Source organism: Sebastes umbrosus, chromosome 12, assembly GCF_015220745.1.
Source record: "Sebastes umbrosus isolate fSebUmb1 chromosome 12, fSebUmb1.pri, whole genome shotgun sequence".
NCBI lineage: Eukaryota > Metazoa > Chordata > Actinopteri > Perciformes > Sebastidae > Sebastes > Sebastes umbrosus.
This window is the reverse complement of record NC_051280.1, coordinates 23,977,720-24,001,113: the sequence shown is the minus strand read 5'-3', so window position 1 is coordinate 24,001,113 and position 23,394 is coordinate 23,977,720. Positions and strand designations below refer to the sequence as shown.

The 23,394-nt window shown below is 39.7% G+C and overlaps 2 protein-coding genes across 5 annotated transcripts; both read left to right on the top strand.

Moving 5' to 3' along the window:
* The first annotated feature begins 9,843 nt into the window (after positions 1–9,843).
* asip2b (agouti signaling protein, nonagouti homolog (mouse) 2b) lies at positions 9,844–18,388 on the top strand. Of its 2 annotated transcripts, none has more exons than XM_037786561.1 (4): positions 9,844–10,068; positions 10,163–10,285; positions 16,902–16,975; positions 17,190–18,388. In XM_037786561.1, exons 2-4 carry the CDS (start codon positions 10,183–10,185, stop codon positions 17,355–17,357), a joined length of 345 nt encoding a protein of 114 aa, XP_037642489.1. In that variant the 5' UTR covers positions 9,844–10,068; positions 10,163–10,182; the 3' UTR covers positions 17,358–18,388. The 2 variants fall into 2 exon arrangements, with proteins under 2 accessions (XP_037642489.1, XP_037642488.1); XM_037786560.1 differs by having other exon boundaries at positions 9,849–10,072.
* Positions 18,389–19,206: 818 nt separating this feature from the next.
* LOC119498056 (V-type proton ATPase subunit d 1-like) lies at positions 19,207–22,835 on the top strand. Of its 3 annotated transcripts, none has more exons than XM_037786539.1 (8): positions 19,207–19,401; positions 20,521–20,689; positions 20,918–21,090; positions 21,489–21,568; positions 21,735–21,812; positions 21,920–22,096; positions 22,196–22,273; positions 22,591–22,835. In XM_037786539.1, exons 1-8 carry the CDS (start codon positions 19,281–19,283, stop codon positions 22,762–22,764), a joined length of 1,050 nt encoding a protein of 349 aa, XP_037642467.1. In that variant the 5' UTR covers positions 19,207–19,280; the 3' UTR covers positions 22,765–22,835. The 3 variants fall into 3 exon arrangements, with proteins under 3 accessions (XP_037642467.1, XP_037642466.1, XP_037642468.1); XM_037786538.1 differs by having other exon boundaries at positions 19,210–19,401; positions 20,912–21,090; positions 22,591–22,807; XM_037786540.1 differs by lacking the exon at positions 19,207–19,401 and adding an exon at positions 19,809–20,100 and having other exon boundaries at positions 20,912–21,090.
* The last annotated feature ends 559 nt before the right edge of the window (positions 22,836–23,394 follow it).

Here is a 23,394-nt window from a genome sequence, read left to right as displayed (position 1 = left end):
ATTTTATAACATTACTTATCATGAGAGAAAACACACAATTATAAATAATTGTTTACTGCATCCATTTCTCATTCAAATGTGAGCAGAAAGTGTATTTATGACTCAAAGGAAAAGCAACCAAAGTTGCTGATATCACTAGAACTGAGTGTTTTGAAGAATTTTGACAACAAAAAAAGACTTTCACTTAGACACCAATGACTCGTGACTTCACTTGGACTTGAGCCTATTGACTTGGAATAACTCCCCCATGGCCAAAGATGAAAGATCATGTTGTAAAAAGTGTGCAGTGAATCACACCTTCTTGGCAACTGGCGATACTTTAAATCAATCCCACAGCAGCCAATCGCAGGAAGGAAAGGTGCAGACCAGCAGGCAAACAAAGTAATTATGTTTTTAAGACCTGAAACACAAAGTTTAGGACTTGGACTTGACTTGGAACTTCAATCCAAGAATTGCAAAAAATAATGACACTGTACCAGGTAAAGAAACGTCTTAACTTAGCTGTTATCTACAGTGTTGGTGCATCTATTATAACACCTGGGAGTGACAGCAGGATTCTGTTTGCTTTTAATAGTGATGGTTTGTTAACATCTGGATCACAGACTGTGTCTTTAACATTTAATATGTCATATACTGATAGTTAGCAGTGACAGTCTTGGAGACGCATGTTCTGCTGTGAAGTGAATCCCACACTCACTAAAGGCCAAACGTCCAGAAGCTCGGCTAAGGGAGGGAAAAGCTAACGTCAAAATGATGGAAAACAGTTATGTGGATTTCCATTTTTCATCCTTAACAGCAAATCCGTCTCCTACTTGGAATCAGCGATTTCGCACTCCCCAAGAATACCTGACCATAAATAGAAATTACACAGTCAGTCGAGATACAAGTTCGTCATAATGCCCATAAATGGTGCCCAAAAGATGTCAGAATCTGTAGATTTATAAACAGCTGAACAAAAAGGCATTGGACCATCCTCTTTACAGATTATTCCGCAGGGTTTCATCGCACATAATAACCAACATGACAAGACATCAAAGACTTACTGCAATATTAATATAGACCACTTCATCCATTTCATGTATCCATGAGAGCCAGACAAGAGTACAGACAGAAAGGTTATCAAAATGTTTCCTGACCTGTAACATGTAAACTTTTTTTTTGTTGCTTTCAACAGCTCAGATGTTGAAGTAATAGGTTTCACACCTGCAAGACTCACAATGGAGAACACTCGCTCATTTTGCCAGATTGTTGTGTGGCAGTTCTTTGGGCGAGAAAACCTCGTCAAGCTTCGAGTCCATCTCAAAGCAACATACAGCCACCTTCACATCATTGAAGGCTTCCACTGTGATACTGGTGGTGCACATGATTCTGATTATCGAGGTTATGTGGAGCCCAGTTTGCATGGTGGGATTAATCCAGTAGGATTGTTTGGGGAACAATTGTTATGAAGGCCCCTGTTGACCCCTTTGTTCCTCCCACATTCTTTTTGCATTATGTGAGTATCCTGTTGCCTTCTACCTATCATGAACCCATGCAGTGCACACAGCTACATACTAGATTCATTATATTATAAACTTGACCCACAGAAAAGGACAAGTCCTCCTATTCTGGAATACTATCTGGGATTATTTTTTTTAATTAGTTTGTGATTTGATTAAGATTAATTTAGGAATATGTTCCATGTAAAATAGGTTTTGAAATTAGATTTTGACACAACAGCCCCTCAGTGGCTTGATTTCAGTTTGCATCCTGCTTTCTTAAACGCATTTACAATAAAGCAGTCAAACAATAAAACAATAAAGATTTGGAGGCACTGGAGGTTTGTGGCCACGGGGCAGTGGCCTCCCAAGTTTGTAATCCAACCTTGCTGTTCAGCACTTTGGTCTGTTCTTACAGATGCATGCAAGATATTTTAGACTGGTCGGTATTGTTAGGCCTGTCTTACATTTGCACTTGTATTGCAAGCAGCTTCACAAAAATAAAGACAGACTTATTTTCAGCCTGAAGAGTTAGCCACACGACCAGCAGACTAACTCAGAAAAAGGGGGAAAACATACATGGCTCATAATGCTGTGTTTTACTAACAGATTTGTATTGTTACTCTCTTTGCTGAACTTTCTTAATAAAATGTCGTAACTGTTGAAGACAAATGCTTTCTGCTGGAGTGAACAGAGCAAAAATGTCAGCCATATTTTTTACTTACTTACTTACTTTATTGCAGGTATAAACATCACGAGTTATCAGTTTCATCACTTGTTTCCTTCATCCTTAACATTTATACATTTTCACTGTGTTTAAAGGTGATCTATACGATATCCAGAACATTAATACAGCAGCAAAACAACTAGGGCTGTCAATCGATTTAAATATTTAATCGCAATTAATCGCATGATTGTCCATGATTAATCGTGATTAATCACAAATTATTCATAAATTTTTTTATCTGTTCAAAATGTACCTTAAAAGGAGATTTGTCAAGTATTTAATACTCCTATCAACACGGGAGTGGGCAAATGTGCTTGTTTGATGTAAACGTATGTATATATTTATTAATGGAAATCAATTAACAACATAAAATAATAACAAATGTTGTCCAGAAACCCTCACAGGTACTGCATTTAGCATAAAAAATATGCTCAAATCATAACATGGCAAATTGCAGCCCAACAGGCAACAACAGCTGTCAGTGTGTCAGTGTTCTGACTTGACTATGACTGCATGTGGTTATCATAAAGTGGGCATGTCTGTAAAGGGGAGACTCGTGGGGACCCAGAGAACCCATTTTTATTCACATAACTTGAGGTCAGAGGCCAAAGAACCCCTTTGAAAATGGCCACGACAGTTTTTCCTCGCCAAAATTTAGCGCAAGTTTGGAGCTTTATTTAACCTCCTTTATGATGAGATAGTATGACATGGTTGATACCAATGGATTCCTTAGGTTTTTTGTTTCATATGGTGTCAGAATCTTTACTCTCACACTTTAAAATTGAGCCCGGTACAACCTCTGGAAGATTGATTACGTTGATGCGTTAAAGAAGTTAGTGGCGTTAAAACAAATTTGCGTTAACGTTTCATAATCGTGTTAACTTTGGCAGCCCTAAAACCAACTTTTTGCTATGTAAAGATATATACAGGAGTGTTGAGAGCCGTGTGGAGGCAAGAGAAATGCTCCCAATCTCGCATTTAGCATCTTTAACCAATGAAATGAGAGAGGGAACAGTCTTCACCCAGAATTCATTGCATATTAGTCCTACTTCAAATAATCAAGAACTAGACAGCTTTGTGCAACAGGTGGATTTAGACGTCTATCTGAAGTCTGACGATTAGTTCAACCTAATCAAAGTCTTTCTTTGTGGAACCAGCCTATACACTGGATCTGTTTGATATCGACCTGCATGTGATCTATTCCACCATTATTAGGACGAGCACAGATTCCACCGATTCCACTGAGAGCCACGCGGAGAGGGCACCGTCTATGATGATGAGCCAAAGAGTATAAATATTTTTATATGTTTGCATGTTCCAGAAACTCACATCCACCCAGGATTTGGTTGCTGCACTCAGTCAACTGTTTGGTAAAGGGCTATAAAATTGGGACTGGTGCTTGTGGAGATGTAGGCGTTGTCAAAGATAGAGGCATTTATTGGATAATGGTCAAAAGCAGCACACCAGGCAGCCTCACAGGAGGGATTGAGGATTTATAGTGGGCCTACATTAGTGACCTCGTATTGTTTGTGTTTCTAATATTGTACCACTAATCTCATTCCCCTCGCTTTACTGCTCCGTCCACATGATTTGTAGTCAGATTGATTTTATTAGCGCTTGTCTTTGCACTGAAGCATTGATCCATAAGTGGCTTTTAAGATTTAAGATTTTAGATTAAACAGCCTTTTTTAAGGATTTGTCAGTATACAGACCATTAACTAGTCAGGATTTTCTGCAAACATTTGCATAAAATTGACTTATTCTCAAGTTCTTAAGAAGGCACCTCTCTAAGTGAAATCCTGAAACCTGACAGTTGATTTATGTGAAGTAATGAGGCATTTTAAATTCCTAATTTTGTTTGTGAAGGTTTGTGAATCATCATCAATCAAGCAGAATGATCAAACTAAAGCATTTTAGAGAGTAAAACTACACAATGCAAAGATATGAGTACATTGCAGCTGGGTAGTTGTGTCTCCAAATATCTGCTGAGAGGAGATCTTCCATGAAAAGTGATTCTAGCATTAAAGTGAGTTATTGTATCTACACCTTTCAAAGGTGTGCATAAAATCCACAGATGTGATAGTCTCACCAGGGAGATCAGAAGAAGTTAAATCAAATGTGGGATCACCATTGTTCAGACTGTAAACATAAATCAGATAGGTTTTTATCTTATTTTCAAAGGGAACATTCAGCTATTATGGACCTTTCATTTAGGCCTTCAAACACACTCACACCATCTGACGAAAGTTGGATTACGTAAGAAGCAGATAAAACCTGTCCCTGCTATTTACTTTTAGTTTATTTTTCATTTTAAGTGACATCTTCTGTCAGAAGTAGAAATACCAAGTATTTTATCCTGCCCATCACCTGATTTAAATTTGACTCCTCTGATTTACAGAGTTGGACATACAATAGCTTAACTATGTGTTAATATAAAACTGCTCCCTTTTCATCAAGATCACAGAATAATAATAAAGAAAGAAAAATGAAGTACAAGTCCAACAAAAACTACACAGCAGTCAAACCACTTTATCCATCAGATCATTCTATCCCTCTGTGGCTGCAATTTTATGGGGAGCTGTCTAACAAGTATTTGAGACTCACATTATAGCTACATTCAAAAAAATGAATCATATACATACAGTACTGTGGCTTATTGTACCTGGCTGTGTTCCAAAGCTGCACCCAAATGTCCTTGTTATGATAGTTTACCCTGATCTGTACAGACTTACAAAAAAACAAATCTTAAATTACATCTTTACATTACGCAGCCTATGACCTTTTCCCATCGTTTCCATCTATCGGCTCTTATTATGCGTTTTTCAATGATTGTATTTTTTTATGCTGATAACTACAGTAAACAAATACATAGCACTTTTTCTCACATTATGACACATTCTTCAATGAGTCCAGTATTATTAAAATACAGTTTTTGAAAGGTTTCTAAATCAGAAGCTAAAATAAAGTGTTAAATAAACTATTGACTTTTGTTTCACCTGAGACTTACGAGCCTGACAACAGACATTTTTCACAATAGTCATTTTGACAAAGTGTTCTTCCGTTCTATTTAAATCCATGACAGTGAGCCAGCATGCACAACACCAGGATCCTTAGAACCAAAGCAGGAATTCAGACATCATTAATATGATTATATACATCTGTGCTTTTCCTACTGTAACGTGTCAAAATGTCCTCCATGTATTTTGTATTGCTGCAAAGAAATTGCAGATGGGCAGCAATTCAAAATCTGCCTAAAGGGCCCAACACTTCCATGGTCCACCCAAACAGGTGCATTCGTTTATTTTGTCTGATTAGACCTGAGTTAAGGACTGTGGACGTGTTCAGATGCAAACGTAAATTTGGTGACCTCACGTGAATCCAACATAGCTCCATCCAGCTATAACAGCAGAAGTCTGATTATCCTGAATAAGTGAAACCAACTGCGTGGGCGTGCAGGGCATTTAAATCAGCAGCGGGTAGAATTGGAGAAAATATGATTAAAAAGATTAAAATTATTTTTATAAAACGGTCATTATATCCTGACAGTAGTGCATGAGTCAGGTAATCTGAAAAAAATCATGTGCCTTTGTGATTGGCAAAAGTCTCCCATCACGGGCTAGATTTTTTTAAAGCCTGAAAACAGCCCTGAGGAGGTCCAGATGTCTAGTTATCTCTCAGAACACTTGAATTACAATATGCTGAAAGGTTATTATGGAATTTTTGCCCAATGATGCCAAAAACATTCTGCCTACTGCAGGTTCACTCAGGATAAATTCACCGTGGAGCCTTATTCTGCAATCATGACATTTAAAATTGAATTGATTACTTTACTTTAGAGTTTTTTTGTATAGTAAGTAAGTCTGTACAGACTCCATTCATGCACACCGAACAAGGCGAAGGCCATTGAAACTGCAGGTAACCATGGCAACAGTAGTGATGCCTCAAGCTGCAGTGTGAGTTTACTCACTGGTACAACAAACCTGATTAAACTGAGTTAAACAGACTAAAACCAACTTTAAACATATATTACTAGGTCTATTCCATCACAGTATCCATTTTCTCTTTTGGTTGGAGTTTAATTTAATTTGATACAGCCTTGTTTGTACATGCGTTACTACTTTTATCAGATGTTATGTTAAAGGGGAACTCCTGAACTTACCAGCTTGAGGCCATACTTTAGTTGCTACTAGCATAACACATCCAAAGAGGCCTTTTTCACAGCAGGCTTTTTGACTTGTCATAGTGGGGAAAGCACAGGTGTAACTAATACCACTAAACTACTAAATCAGCATACACAATACCTAGATCCTGATATCAAAGCAGCTAAATGGAATTCAGCCATCATTAATTTCATTATTTACACCTGTGTTTTTCCTATTGTGACATGTCAAAATGTCTTCTGTAAAAAAAAAAGTACTTGTGTGTATTTAGCAGCCTACTTGAATGAATGACTGGTCCTAGTGCTTGTTGGTCCATATTGCATTATAGGAAATCAGTAACCTCCTTAATACCACTTATGTCCTCAACAGTGGTGGGATGTAATTTAGTACTGTACTTAAACCTGCAGTACGCAGAATGTCATAGTTGGGCAAAAAAATCCTTAATAACCTTTCAGCATATTGTAATTCAAGTGTTCTGAGAGAAAACTAGACATCTGCACCTCATCATGGCTCTATTTTAAATAAACAATCTAATCAAAAGCCCTCCTGGATCAAATGGAAAATGCATCGTCACAAATCTGAAAACAGGGCTATTTTCCTGAGCACATGGAAAATTTACTTTTTGTGTGTGTAGTTCTCACAGGACAGTCAACAAACAAATATACCTAAGGGACACGGCGCGGAATGTGAGTCTGAAGTCAGCTCACAATGATGTCAACCCTGTATTTACGTTAATCACAGGGAAAACAAGGGAACAGGGGAACAAAGCAGATAAACACATTCTCAAAATACAGCTGGTGTCAAGAGAGGCAACAGCCACCTCACTGATGGTTAAAACCAGCACAAAACTGACACCTACAAACATACATTTTCTGAACAAGCACATCACAAAAACACCAACGAAAAGTAACATCTGTACTTTGGAACATAAAACAGCAAACTTAACTACTCAGTCCAGCACTATGCGTGATAGGAAATGTGGGCCGTCGCTACACTGCCCACACCAACAGGTCACCTGTCCTTGGCAACTCACCCACTTAACAAAATAGCGATGGGGGGGCTGCCGCTGAGGCCATGGGGTCTCTGCCCTCTACCCCATCCCATCCATAACAGTCCCAAGGTCTGTGGCGATGGATGTCGAGGGTGTTGTACCGGGCTGGCTGGGCTTGTGTGGTGGTCCCTCTCGTTCGGCCAGCGGGCTTTAGGGTGCCAAACGGTCTCGTTGAACCACCGTCCATCCCGGACACAACGTCCAACAACTGCTCCAACACCTCACAATGGCCCATCCACTGTATAATGAGCTGTCGAAAGGGCCTGCCTTTGGCAGTGGGTGTCATGAGCCACCAACCCATCCCTCTGTGGATGGAGGGGCGTCGTCCTGGTCTGGCTGGCACGCCTCTACCGCTGTTGTTGCACTCTGGTCAAGCACAGCGTATACGCCTCAGGCCACCATTTAGGACAGCGACCGCTCCATCGGGGCCCCCACTTGCTACTGCTGCAGCGGGGCGTGGGAGCGTCTGGTAGGTCCTCTCTGGCACTACAAGATGTTTCTGGCATTACAGTAACATAATATTGATTCATATTTGATCAGTGCTGCCTAGTTTTACAGTTTGATTGGAGTTTGTGAGTGATTGACAGCTGCTCAGAGACGGCAGGCTCCAGCTCGGCTCTGATTGGTTGTTTTCCTCCGGTCTCTGAAATCTTGCCGATGCCATTAGGAGCACCGGAGGACACAGAGGAACATGATTTTTTACAGATTGCCTGTCTCATGCACTACTGTCAGGATATAGTGACCGTTTAAAAAAAAAAAAATTTTAATCATATTTGCTCCAATCTCGCCTAATGCTGCTTTAACGTTGTGAATTAAACAAACTGAACTAACTAGAATCAATTAATGGTTTTATAAAAACAATGTTTTTTAATCATATTTGCTCCAGTACAGAGCAAGATGTTTCTGAAAACATTTGAGGCAGGAAATAGGCATTACAGTAACAGGATATTGATTCATATTTGATCAGCGCTGCCTAGTTTGACCGTTTGATCGGAGTTCACGAGTGATTGACAGCTGCTTCCACTGAATTAACAGCTAATACGAACGTTCTCTCTGAAATGACCTGGGATTTTTTCCCATATCGTTCTCATTTTCAGATTCATACTTGTATTTTGTGTTTCTACTAGAACATGTTTACATGCTGTAATGTTTAAAAAAACAACAACTTTATTTTCCTCATGCTGTCTGCCTGAACATACCTGTCTTTACTCTCTGTCTGAAACGCTCCGTTTTAGTGCATTTCAACAGAAATGCAACAGAATTGTGTTGCTAGGCAACAGCTTGGGTCCATGTTTACTTCCTGTCAGCTGATGTTATTTACGTACACTAAAACAGGAAATAAACTGGGACACATTTAGACTGTTTATATTTAAAACCGTGTAACGGTCTAAATATTGTAGATTTGTGACATCACAAATGGACAGAAATCCTAACGGCTTGTTTCAAACGCATGCATTTCTGAATACGGGCTGTGTGTATTTCTCTGTATATTGAGCGTTTTGATAATTTAACAGTATTTATAAAGCACTGAAAAGACAGTCAAAAACATGAAAATCTAACTTTTAACAATATGGGACCTCTAAGTATCATTCTATCACGACAGGGTCTCGAACCCACAATCTCAGACACTAAGAACAAGTCACCATCTTGATGAGCTTACTGCCCAGGCAAAACTGCCACTTCACACTATGACATCACTCTATGACTGAGGCGATCACCAGGGTTTGCGTGTGAAGGCAGACTTCAAACTAGTGTTAAAGGGACTGTTAAAAAGGGACTTTTTAAGTGTATAAATGTATCGGGTCGGGACACATGCGTGCTCGCATATGCGCGCTCGCGTGTGGCTGAAGTCTGTTCACTCGTGTTCCTGCTCACTCCGGCTTCGGCGGGAGACGATAACGTTACTCGCTGCGGAGCCCCGCTTCTTCAGAGCCCCGGCACCGACGCTGAAGCAGGAAAAGCCAACACTATGATCAGCGGTGATTCATGGAGAGACCTCAGTCTGGTCAGCTAACATTACTGTCAAGCAGGTGAAATATAGAGTGATATTGTGGTTTTAGCTGACGTGTGTCGCCTCACTGTTTTGAGCGATGCTCGTTCATGTCTATGTAGAGCGAGCAAGCGCGAGCCCGACGCTGACTTTCGTTGACTTAACAGCCACAGGTGTCGCTGTTAACAAGCATTTCTGAAAGTTACAAATAGTCCCTTTAAAAAATTCTGCTTTTGAGACAAAATTCTGAGTATTTGCCTACTTTATCTAGACAACACAGAGATGTTTTCTCGCAGAACGCTTGAATTACAATATGCTGAAAGGTTACTATGGATTTTTTTGCCCAATGATGCCAAAATATTCTGCCTACTGCAGCTTTAAGTAAGGTTTTGAATGCTTTTTCTTGCAGTGGAGTTGACTGTTCTGTAGTAGGCGTTATGCTTGTTGACACAAACTAGTAATTTCCTACCTCTCTCTCTTAGACTGACCTGTTGTCTGTTGCCAGGGCAACAGTCTCATCTCCTGCCGTGCGTCGAGCCCGTCACGTGGGGGCGCAGCGTGTCGGTCTCTGTCGTGCGTCGCCCACCTCCTCAGAGAGAGACCTCCTCACACAGCCAGAGAGAAACCCGAGGGAGATAAAGTCAGGCTTTAAAGGAGAAGAAGTAGGTGAGTCGGAGATACTTAGCACCTGACAGTCTGAGATTTATTTCATTTAAGTGAGATTATTATTTATTTCTTTCACCTATTCATCAACAGATCTCACCTTCATCGTCATCATGAGGAGGATCACCGGCAGACACTTGTTGTGCCTCTTCTTGCTCGCCTTCCCGCTGTGCTGGGCAGAGGACACAAAGAAATGGAAGTCTGATAATGACACAGGTGAGGATTTAACCTTTTTTTTTTTTTGTTATGATGTTTATGAATCATTCAAGCTGATTGATCTGTAGTGCCATGAGCCGATAAAAAAGGCGTTTAAATGCTTCACCGTGAAGGAAAGTGGTGCAGCTCATATAGCCTGATATAAACATAATGACATTATAGATTTATGTGGGTTATAGCCATATTCTAAAGTGCCCTTATGAAATATATTTAGCCTTAAATTAATCAAAAATATGCGTGTGCTTGTTTTGCAAAGCAGTCAATAAAATGATCAAATAAAGGCTTTTTAAACATATTTGTAAGGATGAGAGACAGATTGCTCATGGTTCGATTGTATTTAAAATTATTTAAAAAAAATATGTATTTTTTTTAACCAAAATATGCATGGGCTTGTTTTGCAAAGCAGTCAATAAAATTATCAAATAGGTTACATTTTTTAATATATATATATTTTTTTAAGGATGAGAGACAGAGGTTACGTATTGCTTGCTTAAAATTATTCAATTAAAAAATAAATAAGAAATAAATTAACCAAAATATGCATGGGCTTGTTTTGCAAAGCAGTCAATAAAATGATCAAATAGGCTACATTTTTTACAAATATATTTCGAAGGACGAGAGACAGGTTACTTATTTGTTCGATTTGTATTTAAAATGATTTAATTAAAAAAACAATAAAAAAAAAACAAGTTTTGCAATGAAGCTTTTTTACATTCCCCACTAATGCAAACATGTATGAGTCGGATTAATCTTGTCAAACTCAAGGCATCAACATCTTTAAGGGTGTGGATATGTTTAAATCTTTTGGTTTCCAGTTTTTATTGCAGGTTGTACCTATACATGTCATCTATTTGATCACACCAGGAGTTAACAGAACATTACTATGATAAAGATCATTTAATTCATGAAAACATTTCAAAATGTCTTCTATTTAAATTATCTTGTTCTTTTAACCAATCCTGTATATTATTGTATTAAACAATTGCTTTTAGAATTAAAAAAAAAAGTTTTAAAGCAAATCACTGTACTGACCGACCATCACAGTGTTGGGACAGCTTTATTTTGGGCAAATCATGGTTTCATTTTGGTTTGATTCGGCTTGTTTTCTTTGATGGGAGAGTTGGAACACAGTATGAGATATGACATGTGCAGAGTCCGTCACACTTAAAGGCCCAAATCATATTTTTTAAACATAGAAATTACAAGAATACTAACAGGAGTTTGACTTAATGATAAAATATTCACATTTTCTTATGTATTAAGCCAACTTTATCGCAGCAAACATTGTTGACAAACCTTTAACAGCATCACAAACATTAACAACTAAGATTTTGTTAATGTCTTCTGTTAGTTTGTGCATTAAAAAACCTTAATTTGATGATTTAATGTGATAGCACGTTAGTCCTGAGGTTGGAAATGCTCTGCTGGGGAAACCGTTTGCTTACAGATGGATCAGGACTTGTTCTTTTCTGAAGTAACTTAATACCAGCTGAAAGTCTTGAAGTTGACATAACAAATGTGTTAGCAAATGCTTGAAAAACATCCAGTATACCAGAACAACATCAGTATTCATTTGGAGTCGTGTGTCTGGCCATCTGGTAAATGTAAGTTCAATATTCCCTCTTCTTTTAGCTCATATCTGAATCTTTAGCTGCCAAATGCTTCACTGTGTTCACTCACAAGCTTTGAAACTTTGTAAAAAGGCAGATGGAAACTGCAGAGCCTGGCAGTAATTCTCTGTGGATTTGTCACTACAAAAGATTGTCGAAAAATATATTTTTTTCCATTTTTTGTATGAAAATCTTAATTGGTGCAGCTTTAATTATCTCTGCAATGACGTGTACTACTATAACACACTAAAGGAAAGGGAAAAAGCATAGTAGGTCCTCTTTAATACTAAAGGGAAGCCTTTAGGATGTAAACATGGACAGTAGGGGCTTCGCGATATACCGTGATATTTAAAAAATGAATATCATGTTAATAATACACATGATCATATCATGTGAATAATCCAGCGCCTATTAAATCAAGATTTTGTACAGCTATGGTTACAGACTTGTATTCTGAGTGACAAAACACACAATTAAACAAGTGAAAAATTAATTTGACTGCATTATTTTTCTATAGATATTGCGACAACATCGTTATTGTAAATTCTTATAGCCAAGATCATTGTGATAGTGAAAATCTGATATGGTGACAGCCCTATAAATGGACATGATGGGAGAATGAGAATGGGGGGGCTGACTGAGTGTCTCATTACGATTTGTTGAGAAGACAGATGTTGGTTCCCCGGAAAATGCAGTATTTCAAGTAGTCAAGTAGAGATATCTAAAAGGGGAAGATATAAGCGTGGATGAGGGCCTCAGCATCAGGAGGAGAGGCTTGAAACACCGAGCCGAAGGTATTTTCTGCAAAATAACGGATGATGTCTAAACATCTGGCCAAAGACTAGCCAAAGGATTGGACGGGAAGGTGCAGCAGCCATCAGTCATGGGGCAGAAAAAAAAAGAAGGTCGGAGCCAAGAAGGAGGGCTTTTGATTTGTTGACTATTTGAACTTGCACAGCATCTATGACGATCCATACAATGGTGTCTGAATAGTTTGACTTTGATGAAGATTGTTTTCATGATGATCCAAAGAAGGGCCAGCAGAGAGGAGGTGTAGAGCCCAATAATTTAGATTTCCACTAGAATGCTGACAATCTTAGCTACTATTTCTATAAACTGATATTGCTTCAAAGCAAATATTCTGATAAATCACCTGTGCAGATGATCGGGCATGGTGAATTAATTTGAAAAACAGAAACACACTTTACTTATTGTTTTCTACATACGGTTCTGGAGACCCATAGAAATGCTCCTGCTTCAGTGCAATGAAGAAAAATAAATCGGCAGAGGACCTCCCCCACCTGCACTCAGGATCTGTGAAGATGATGCGATTCAGCCCTTTCAGACGGCGTGTCTGAAAGTCTGTGCTGACCAGATGGCCCCCATCTGCACACAGATCTTCAACAGACCACAGGAGATGTGTGAAGTCCCCTCCTGCTTCAAATGCTCCACTATCACCCCCGTCCCCAAGAAACCCTCCATCACAGGATTAATATGACTACAGGCCTGTCGCCCTGAAATCTGTGCTCATGAAATCCTTAGAGAGAATAGACATCACAAGACCTCTGTGGACCCATGCAGTTTGCCTATAGCAGGTCAACTAGTCAGTGGGTGATGCACTCAACATGGGACTGCACTACATCCCGCAACACCTCGACATAAGCAAGGGTTGTCAGGTTTACTGGGATAGCACGACTTGGACCCAAACACAGGTATAGGATGAGGAGGCAGCAGGCTGAGTTCAATGATTTAATAACAAAAAACTTACAATATACAAAAATGCAGCAGGTCCAGCAGGAAGTTTGCAAAAAGCCAATCCACAAAGTGAAATCACAAATACTGGGAAAAAAACTCATGAGAGGGGAAATACCAGGAGAAACACAACTCACGAGGAGCGACAACAAACTGGCACAGAGACAGGGAAACAGTAAATACACAAGGAGATGATGAGATACAGGTGGAACAAATCAGGGCGGGGCAGACAATCACTAAGGTGGGAAAACACAAATGCAGGAAATAAGATAAGATGTGACACACATTGTGAGTATATCAAAATAAAACAGGAAACACTAACGAAACAAGGAATATCACATAAAAACCAAGAAGTCAAAATCATCAGAACTAGTAAGCCAGTAAAAAGATAAACACAAGATAGACTGAAGTCTTAACAAAAAGGAAAAGTCCATTGGCCTCTGTGCACAGCGCCAGACCATGACAAGGATCCTGTTTGTGGACTTCAGCTCGGCGTTCAACACCATTAGCCCAGTCATCCTCCGCTCCAAACTGACCCAGCTCACGGTCCCAGCCTCTACCTGTCAGTGGATCACAAGATCCACAACAGTCAGGGCTGCAGAGACCTGCCCTCTATCCAGGACTTATATACACCTCCAGAGTCAGGAAATGTCAACAACAACAAAAACTGAGTTAAATTTCTTGTATGTGTACACACTTACTTGGCCAATTAAGCTGATTCTGATGATTCAACTGTCATAATTTCAGAAATCATTTCAAAAGACAAATATTATGGCAGTTTGATTTAAAAGAAAAAAAATTGCCCACTTACTACAATCTTCCTTTAAGGTCCAGTGTGTAGGATCTAGAGGTATCTAGTGGTGAGGTGAGGAGATTGCAAACCAACTGAAGCCTCTCCTGTGTGCCAAGCGTGTTGGAGAGTGTGTGTGGTTTGTCCGTTCTGGGCTACTGTAGAAACATGGCGGTGCAACATGACGATATGAAAGGCTCATTTTAAGCTAACAAAAACACGATTCTTATTATCATTATACACTAAAGAAAACATGCTTATTAACATTATATTCCATTTCTGCCAATAGATCCCCCTAATTGTTACCTACTGGCCCTTTAAAGGAGTAGCTCCATTGATATCACATGACCTAAAAAGTGAACTTTGGTCCATTCTTGCAAGCAAACTCTGTCCTCTGAGGACTGCAGGGAAAAATAAGTTTCTCGAAGAGGTAGACTTGGTTGACAACCAAGTCTACCTCTTCGAGAAACTTATTTCCTCACCTTTATTATTTTTTTTATTTCAACAAAGAAAATGTACAATAATAAAGTATTTGTAAGTATGCAGTCATAAATCATAACACAACGACACAACAAACATCACATACTCACATAAGAAAATAATCAGAATCAGCTTAAATGGCCAAGTAAGTGTGAACACACAAAAGGAATTTGACTCCGGTATTGTGTTGCTTTCAAAGTACTTATACAAAAATAAACAACATTGTTGGCTGACAGCAATGATTTTTCCCTGCAGTCCTGATTGTCCTTTCTATCCCGTTTGGCGGCCGATCCAAACCACACAGTGATGGACCTGCAGAGAACAGATGGATAATTGCTGTGTATGATTGTGTCAGCAGCTCTTGAGGCAGGTTGAACTTCCTCAGCCGGAGCAGGAAGTAGCCCACATTTTCCTGATGGGATCTCTGTTGGAAATTAGATCCTGGGAGATGATGGATCCCAGAAACCTGAAAGTTACCACAGCAAACGCAGTGTTGTTTAGTATGATGATTTGGGTTTTAAGAACATTCAGCTCCAGGTTGTTCTGACCACACCGGAGGTTCTCCTCCTGTCTGTATGTCGACTAGTCACCGTCCCGGATGAGGCAGACGACCGTTGTGTCATCTGCAAATTTAAGTTTAACAGACGGGTCTCCTGAGGTGTAGTCGTTGGTGTAGAGGGAGAGGAGCAGTGGGGAGAGCACACATCCAACCATTGAGTTCCAGTTTTGGCCCTACAAGGGAAAAAGTTTGGATACCCCTGCACTAGAGGGAAAGTGAGGGGGTCACCACAGTCATTTGTATCCATCCTATGGGGACCATGAATGTCAAAATGTCCTGGAAATCCATCCACTTGTTGTTGAGATATTTTAGTAATAGCAGTTGTAAGTACTGTTGGGACTTGAACACAAAACAGCAGAGATGTCAAGTGGAAATGTAACCCTATAAACAAATGGATGTCACTTCCTCTTAAATGTATTTGATGAGCTCTTTAATGTGACCCAAAATAGTTTCCATCTGATTCTCACAGTCGATCAATAATACATCCCGCTGGCCAACAAGCTGTCGCATGAAAGGCAAGACAATATGTTTTGTACAATCTTGTAATATTTGATTAAGTGTTGAAAACTCTTTCCAGTAGTTACTTCAGGATGGCCAAATAAACGAAGCCAAGAAAGCACAGACTCTCTTGTTGTTCTTACTCAGGAGGAGGCCTTGCAAAGGTCAACCTACCTGTTGTCAGAGTAATGGCTTGTCTTTATGGATGGACGCCCAAATTGTCAAATTGGTGTGGCTTCTTGGCTTGCTTCGAGGAAAATGTACATCTACGTTAGCGATAAAGTCCACGTACTAAGTAAAATCTAGTTTTCTGTAAACAGGTGTCAGCGCGCCAAATTCTCCGGATATGAACTGAACCTTTATCCCCCTTCATTGTGGGTGGTGAGCCCGTATAGTGGCAACCACAACCTAGTACCATGGGTGCTAGCTATGCCACCAGCACTGAGATATCGGTTTCCTTATTTCCTGTGAGGTTAATCTGTCCACTTGTGGTTGCGCCATACGGGTTCACTCTTTTTTGTCGTGGGAATGGGGTCTCCCAAGCCAAAAAAAGAGACTCACTGCACCAGGGACAAACAAACCCATCCACCACAATAAAATGCAGATCCCCAGATGACAGCGAGGAGCTCGGACATCCAAAAGAAGCTCAGAGTAGAACTGGTGCACCTTCACGTTGAGAGTAGCCTGTTGAAGTGGTGTGGACATCCGATCAGGGTGCCTCCTGGACACCTGTGGAAACAAAAAGAAGAGAATAAACCTGAAGCTATCCTGTGAAACCAGAATATAAGTCTCAAGAGGATGTGGTGAAGTTTTCTTGGAAACTGAATTTTAAAAAAGTAAAAAAAGTAAAAGATCGGTATAAATAAAGGAAGTTTATTGAGTGTTTTTAACAGTGAGCATTGATCATTCTGTTATTTCCAACTCCAGCCGGGAGCCAAGGGAGGAACAGGCGACTGTTTGCGAGGCGAAAGATTTCTCCGCCACAGGAAAAAAACACCCCTGTAAGCTTACCTTCTTAAACTGTCTTTGTGTGTCCTATAATGCAACTGTATGCTCACTAACTTTTCAGCATGAATGCATGAAATGATGGTTTGGCTCACTTTTCAGGGCAGCATGCAGTGTAAGTTTTTGTGTGTGAACGTATTTGAATTGGTGAATTTTATTCCAAAGGCTTCCTGTGGATTTTAACTTATTTTTCCCTATTTGTCAATTCAGAAAAACAAGTCAAACCCACCGACCCCTGCGCGTCGCTGCGGCCGCCTGATGGAGAGCTGCTCCACCCACGTCCCGTGCTGCGACCCCTGCGCCTCCTGCCGCTGTCGACTCTTCAATACCATCTGTCACTGCTGGAGGATGAACGCCCTGTGCTTAAAGAAGACGTAGATGAAACATAAACACACACACATAGACAGACACAGCCCAGCACCTGCAATATACAGTGATAGACACATATATATATTTACACATAGAAATGCGCGTACACTGCCTTCAGTCCTGTGAGTGCAGTTGGGAACATTCAATGTTTTTGGCTTCAACACTTGAGTGATGGAAGAGGAGAAAATGGGAATGAGAGGTTTCTGTTTTCAGTTTTCTGAGGCACGAATAAGAAAATACTTGCATAAATGTTTACAGACTACCCAAATAACCAACATACAATATGTAGGCAACAAAGGACGAGTGACATATGCTTTTTCATGTATGTAGACAAACATGTGTAAACTGTTAGTGCCTTGGGTATTTCCTGCACTATTGCTGCTTTTGAATATGTTTATCACTTCTGCTTTCCTGCCATGTTAAACATGTGGGATCCCATAATAACCAGATTTACATTAGAACATACATTTCTTTGTTTTAAACTTACTGCCCTATAGGCTAAATGTGGAAAAAATAAAGCAAAATTATATGTTTTAAGTCACCAACAGTAAAAAAAAACAAAACATTTTTTTCTGTTCCTATGTAAAAATATGCCTTTGAGACGTTTAGGTCCCAAAATGTGGATTTGTTATTGTTTATATTTTTGCTATTGAATAAATATATCATAAGCCTATATTATACTTGTGTTTTTGTTTCCTTATTGTTTTGTTTTAGTGGAAATATCCTAAAATGCATACATGAATAATGTCGAACTACAAGTCACTTACATGTGGATTACATGTGGAGGAAACAATGTGGAACATATGAGAAACAGCATCAAAACAAAACAAAAATAGTTATATCAAATGTTTGCTGGCAGCTGTCTTGTGGCTAAACAGGGACTAAAGCCGCTTTGTATTCTTTTCCGGGACAAATATGCGGAAAGATAATGATCATGAATCTTATATGTAGGGGGCAAATGTGTGTATCCAGCGAGGACGTGCGGAGACAGATGTTGATGTTAGTCTGTGACTTCCAAAATAAAGCAATTTTGCATCTCTTATCCGGGCAATCTGTGGTCCACACATACTGTATTACTTTGTCTGGGACACTGTCTGCTCCTCTTTTGGTGGAAAGTGAAGAGAAAGAGGGTGTCTAATTGCAAAAATATGCACACCTAATTAAATATAACAGTTGTTATGTGTTGATTTATATATCATCATATGTTCAGTATGTAATCAAAAGCCACAATCACAAAGGAGTTTAAGACAAGTGTTAACTTCAAAAAGCCATATTGACATTTCAGTAATGTAGCCCTGAATACATGCACTGTGTCTGATTATCACACTAAGTGCTTAAATCAAAAAATATATACAGTAGAGAAGAGGACATGAGGAAAGGTCAGCGATTATGTCTAACATAAATTTGTCTGCAGGGAACATGATAAATTGCGAAAAATATCAACTTCATAAACCACATGATCTGCTGCATGGTTTTGAACAGATCCACTCTCACACATGCTCACACATGCAAAAATGTACAAACAGAGATTGATTGCCCATAAATATTATGAGCATCTCACAATGGAGGAGCAGCCGAGGTCACTTTTTATCTACAGCCTGTTATAAAAACAGGTGAGTTAGCTTCATTCCTTTTTAGTCCCACGTGATGTCGAGCCAAAGAGCATCATGGTCTCTGATTTATATACTTAAAGTGTTTTTTAAACACATTAACCTGTGCAGCCAGACTGACTGAATGCAGGAACTGAGACACTTTTAGGGCAGCTGTGTGGAATTTCTTAGTGCCAAAGAGGAAGGGGAAAATAACTGCATGAATGTTAGTCAGAGAGGGAATAATGCAGAAGTTTAAAAAAACAAAACAAAGAGAGACACATTTGGAAAGGGAGGCATCACTTTAACTGCACCCAGGCTCGTTGGTAGCTCATTTGGCATCATGGCAGAGCTCAGTTTCAACGTGGATCACGGCTATCTGGAGGGGCTGGTTCGCGGGATGAAGGCCGGGATCCTGACTCGCACCGACTATCAAAATCTGGCCCAGTGTGACACACTTGAGGGTAAGAATATTGTATCACACTGTTATTATTGTTATACAAAATGATTGTGCATGTGTGTGAGGGTGTCTCACTGCAGTGGAGTTGACGGGATCACCTAGATCCCATTTTAAAGGGGAGCTACGCCCATTTTCAAAATTCATACCTGTTATCAGTCCAAAAAATATTAGTAAACATGAACAACTGTCTCCCAAATCCAAAAACTAGAGTGCTAAAACTCAAACTTGTGATGTCATAGGGTATAAAGAGTTGGACTGCTCAATAGACAATTAATGGGGAGAGATGTTCTAGGTGACACTGAGAGCACCCAGGGGAATGATCTGAGCATATGGGAACATTTTCTGTTTCACATCTGACAACACTACAATAGAATAAAGCTCATTTGGGTATAAAAAAGAAAACAAACATTCTGTTGGTCCAGAAAATCAGTCTTCCATTCATTGTCTATGGAGCAGCTCCAGACTTTATACCCTTTGACATCACAAGTTTAAGACTTACATCTCTGGTTTCTGGCTTTGAGAGAGAGGAGCTCATGTTCACAGATATTGGTTGAACTTTCCTTGACCATGGAAATAACATATTGGAATTATTAATTTAGGTAGTGTTCCCCTTTAAAAGGAGATAATCAGAATTTTATTTCCAGGAACCAGTCTCTCTGGGAGACACATACCGTGCAAGTCAGTGCGAATGAAGACAAATGAGGTGTTTTAAGTTCAGTTCTGTATATATTTTCATGAACGTTTACATTCACACTAACCAGTCCACACAAGTAGTTCTTGGAAAAAACTCTCAATTCTCAAAAGGACTCCAAAATTGCAGTTTATTTATCATACACCATATGTTTGTTGAATATAATCTATATGTCTGTGGGTGCGTGTGTTTATAGTTAGTCATCATCAGCTGTTAGTGAGTTATGTGATGATCTAATGTGAGCCATGTGTGAATTATAGACTGTATGATGATTCACCTCATCCTGTTTTTTTTGCACTGTAACCTAACAGGAAGTGGCTGTGGAAAAGACGCAGAGATGCACAAGATGAGCCATGAGGGGAGAAAAAAAACAGAGTACTAAACCTTTATGCAATGTCTTTCCTCTCCTCTCCTCCCCTCTCCTCTCCTCAGACATGAAGCTGCATCTGCAGAGCACCGACTACGGTAAGATGCTGTCCTCTGAAGAGGACCTGACTGTGTCTCTGGTGGACAGCAAGCTGAGGGAGAACCTGGTGACTGAGTTCAGCTGCCTTCGCTCCAACGCCCTGCCTCCACTATCCACCTTCCTTGACTATATAACGTATGCTACATGGGCAAAATTATAAATTATACAAAGGTCAAATGACATATTTATTTCCTGTAGTTATCTATCCATTTTTCTTGCTTATCTCCAAAAGAAGAAACAAAGAATAGAGGCTATATTTGTTGGTAAATATGTCCTTCATAAAAAGGGATATAATATAAAATGCCACGCAGACAAATAAAGGGACATCCATTAACTCTGTTCTCTGTGTTGCCATAGCTACAGCTACATGATCGACAATGTGGTGATGCTGATCACCGGGGCCCTGAAACAGAGAGATGTGGAAGAGCTTCTCCCACGATGTCACCCACTGGGAGCTTTTGACCAAATGGCAGCGGTGGGCATCGCTCGCACCCCGACCGAGCTCTACACGGCCATCCTGGTGGACACACCGCTAGGTAGATTCATCAGATGATCTGTGTTAACTCCCTCTCAGTCACAGAGTTGTTGCAAGACACTAAAAAGAATTAATCAATTAATCATCACAGTTTACAGTGGAGGTGGATATTTTTTTTATGGAGGGGAAGAATCATCTCATTTGCTCAACGGGTCTAAGTTCACCAAAGTTGAACTCAACGAGTGAATCCACCAACTACAGTTATTCCATCAGATTTCATGACGAAATTTCACTGAGAAGTTCTTTTATAGAAGCTGGTCTGTCCAGGCCTTTATTGAGTCTGAATTTTGACTTAACTTGCATGTTTTTATCATTTATTTTAAAGTTCTGCTAGATTAAAAAGTGATATATAATACAGACTAATGAAACTGATACCCACTGTGTTATGTCATATCATAGCTCAGTTTTTCCAGGATGCTGTATCTGAGTCCAACCTGGACGAAATGGAAGCTGAGATCCTCAGAAACAAATTGTTTAAGGTGACTAAGTGACTACCATAATTTACATATAAATCTACATATAAATTCTGGCTGTTGGTTTTACTACTGTATCACAAGTTTTACAATGGTGTTCTTACCCTCTTTGGTTGAGGTCGGATTTTATATTACAGACATGTGTTACAGATCATTGTTTTTCTCTTCAAAGGCATATTTAGAGTCTTTCCACTCTTTCTGCAAGAATATTGGTGGTGCCACAAGAGATATAATGTGCCCTGTCTTGGAGGTATTGTGAGAATTTACACTGCATGGGCTGAATTTGAAGTTTTATGTACCATAAAAGTTTTTCGTTTTGCTGAAAATGCTCTGTATTTGTGCATGTGTGTGCTGCAGTTTGAGGCAGACAGGCGGGCCTTCATCATCACAGTGAACTCGTTTGGAACGGATCTCAGCGGTGCAGAAAGGAGTGCGTTGTATCCATCGTGTGGCAAACTTTACCCTGAAGGGCTGCAACTGCTGGCCAGGGCAGAGGACCACGAGCAAGTCAAAGCAGTGGCCGACTGTTACCCGGTGAGTCCCATCACACGCTCGGGACTCTTAACGAGAGCCGCTGATTTGTTACTGCAGCTAACTTAAACGCGGTTGACTTTAACCTTAAACTCCCTGCAGGTGTATAAAATAATCTTTGATGACCCTGAGCCAGGATCAGGATTTAAGACTCTGGAAGACAGATTCTTTGAACAAGAGGTAATATAACTTTAATGTTCTTCAGTAGTGCAGAGTCCCACCAGGATGTAGCTTCCAGCTGTTTAACTGTTGATATAGTAAAACTATTTGGACCGAGCAACACATTTCACGCAAAATTCAGTTTGAAAGTATGGGCAGCTTGTTTCAATTATCTTTTACTGACAATATGAAGAATTTGCAAAGTAAATGTTTTGACAAGTCGACCAGAAGCAATGCAAACATATTCTAAAGATGATTCAAACTATCTTAATTGTACGTAAATCTTGCCTTTCTGCCTCTCTGAGCGGCTTCAACTCTCATCCTTTATTTTTACTCAGGTGAAGCTGAACACGCTCGCTTTCCTGCAGCAGTTCCATTATGGAGTATTTTACTCATACATCAAACTGAAGGAGCAGGAGAGCCGCAACATTGTCTGGATCGCCGAGTGTGTCGTGCAGAGACAGAAGTCCAAGATACACAACTACATACCCATCTTCCAGGGAACCAATTAACTGAGCAATAAAGAGCAACACAAAGGTTGCATCCGAAGTCTCATACTAACATGTTATTTAGCACGCTAAAACATTATGTGAGATATTTTAGTATGTCCAAAACCTTAGTATGAAACCAATAGTACACAAATCGCATAGTATTTCTGGTGAAATATTACAAAATGCATTAAACAGTGCAATAAATAACCAGCCGATTAGACAGTTGGTGGGCTATTAAATAGGCAGGTTTTATCATCTATTCACATGGTAGATCACCGAAAGGAGGTATAGAAGAACACGACAGCGAACTTAGACTGACTTAACCCAAAACACTGTGTTTTTTTGCCTGAAGAAGTTGTAGTTTTATTGCCAAAACCTAAAGAAGCCTTTTTGTGTGTTCAAAACGTGACGTTTCATTCAGTTTGAAGTGTCAGAACGTTTTGCTTTTAAGTTTCACTTTCATTTTTACTACGTAGTAGGCTTAGTAGGCCCCTACTGACCCACACTTATGGTGCTTATAGTGACTGATAACGCCTATTTAATGGCCTGATAACAGTCGAATCGGGTGAAATATCCCACAATGCATGCAGGTAATGACAGACATTGACGGACAGCACTGTAACATCAATAACACTTCAATTTCAGTGTAAG

Excerpts from the sequence above, each read along its gene's own strand:
- asip2b (XM_037786561.1), top strand. The coding sequence starts at position 10,183 with ATGAGGAGGATCACCGGCAGACACTTGTTGTGCCTCTTCTTGCTCGCC. Across the intron at positions 10,286-16,901 it reads GAAGTCTGATAATGACACAG|CCGGGAGCCAAGGGAGGAAC; the intron begins GTGAGGATTTAA and ends TTCCAACTCCAG. Across the intron at positions 16,976-17,189 it reads CACAGGAAAAAAACACCCCT|AAAAACAAGTCAAACCCACC; the intron begins GTAAGCTTACCT and ends TTGTCAATTCAG.
- LOC119498056 (XM_037786538.1), top strand. The coding sequence starts at position 19,281 with ATGGCAGAGCTCAGTTTCAACGTGGATCACGGCTATCTGGAGGGGCTG. Across the intron at positions 19,402-20,520 it reads CCAGTGTGACACACTTGAGG|ACATGAAGCTGCATCTGCAG; the intron begins GTAAGAATATTG and ends TCCTCTCCTCAG. Across the intron at positions 22,097-22,195 it reads CAGTGGCCGACTGTTACCCG|GTGTATAAAATAATCTTTGA; the intron begins GTGAGTCCCATC and ends AACTCCCTGCAG.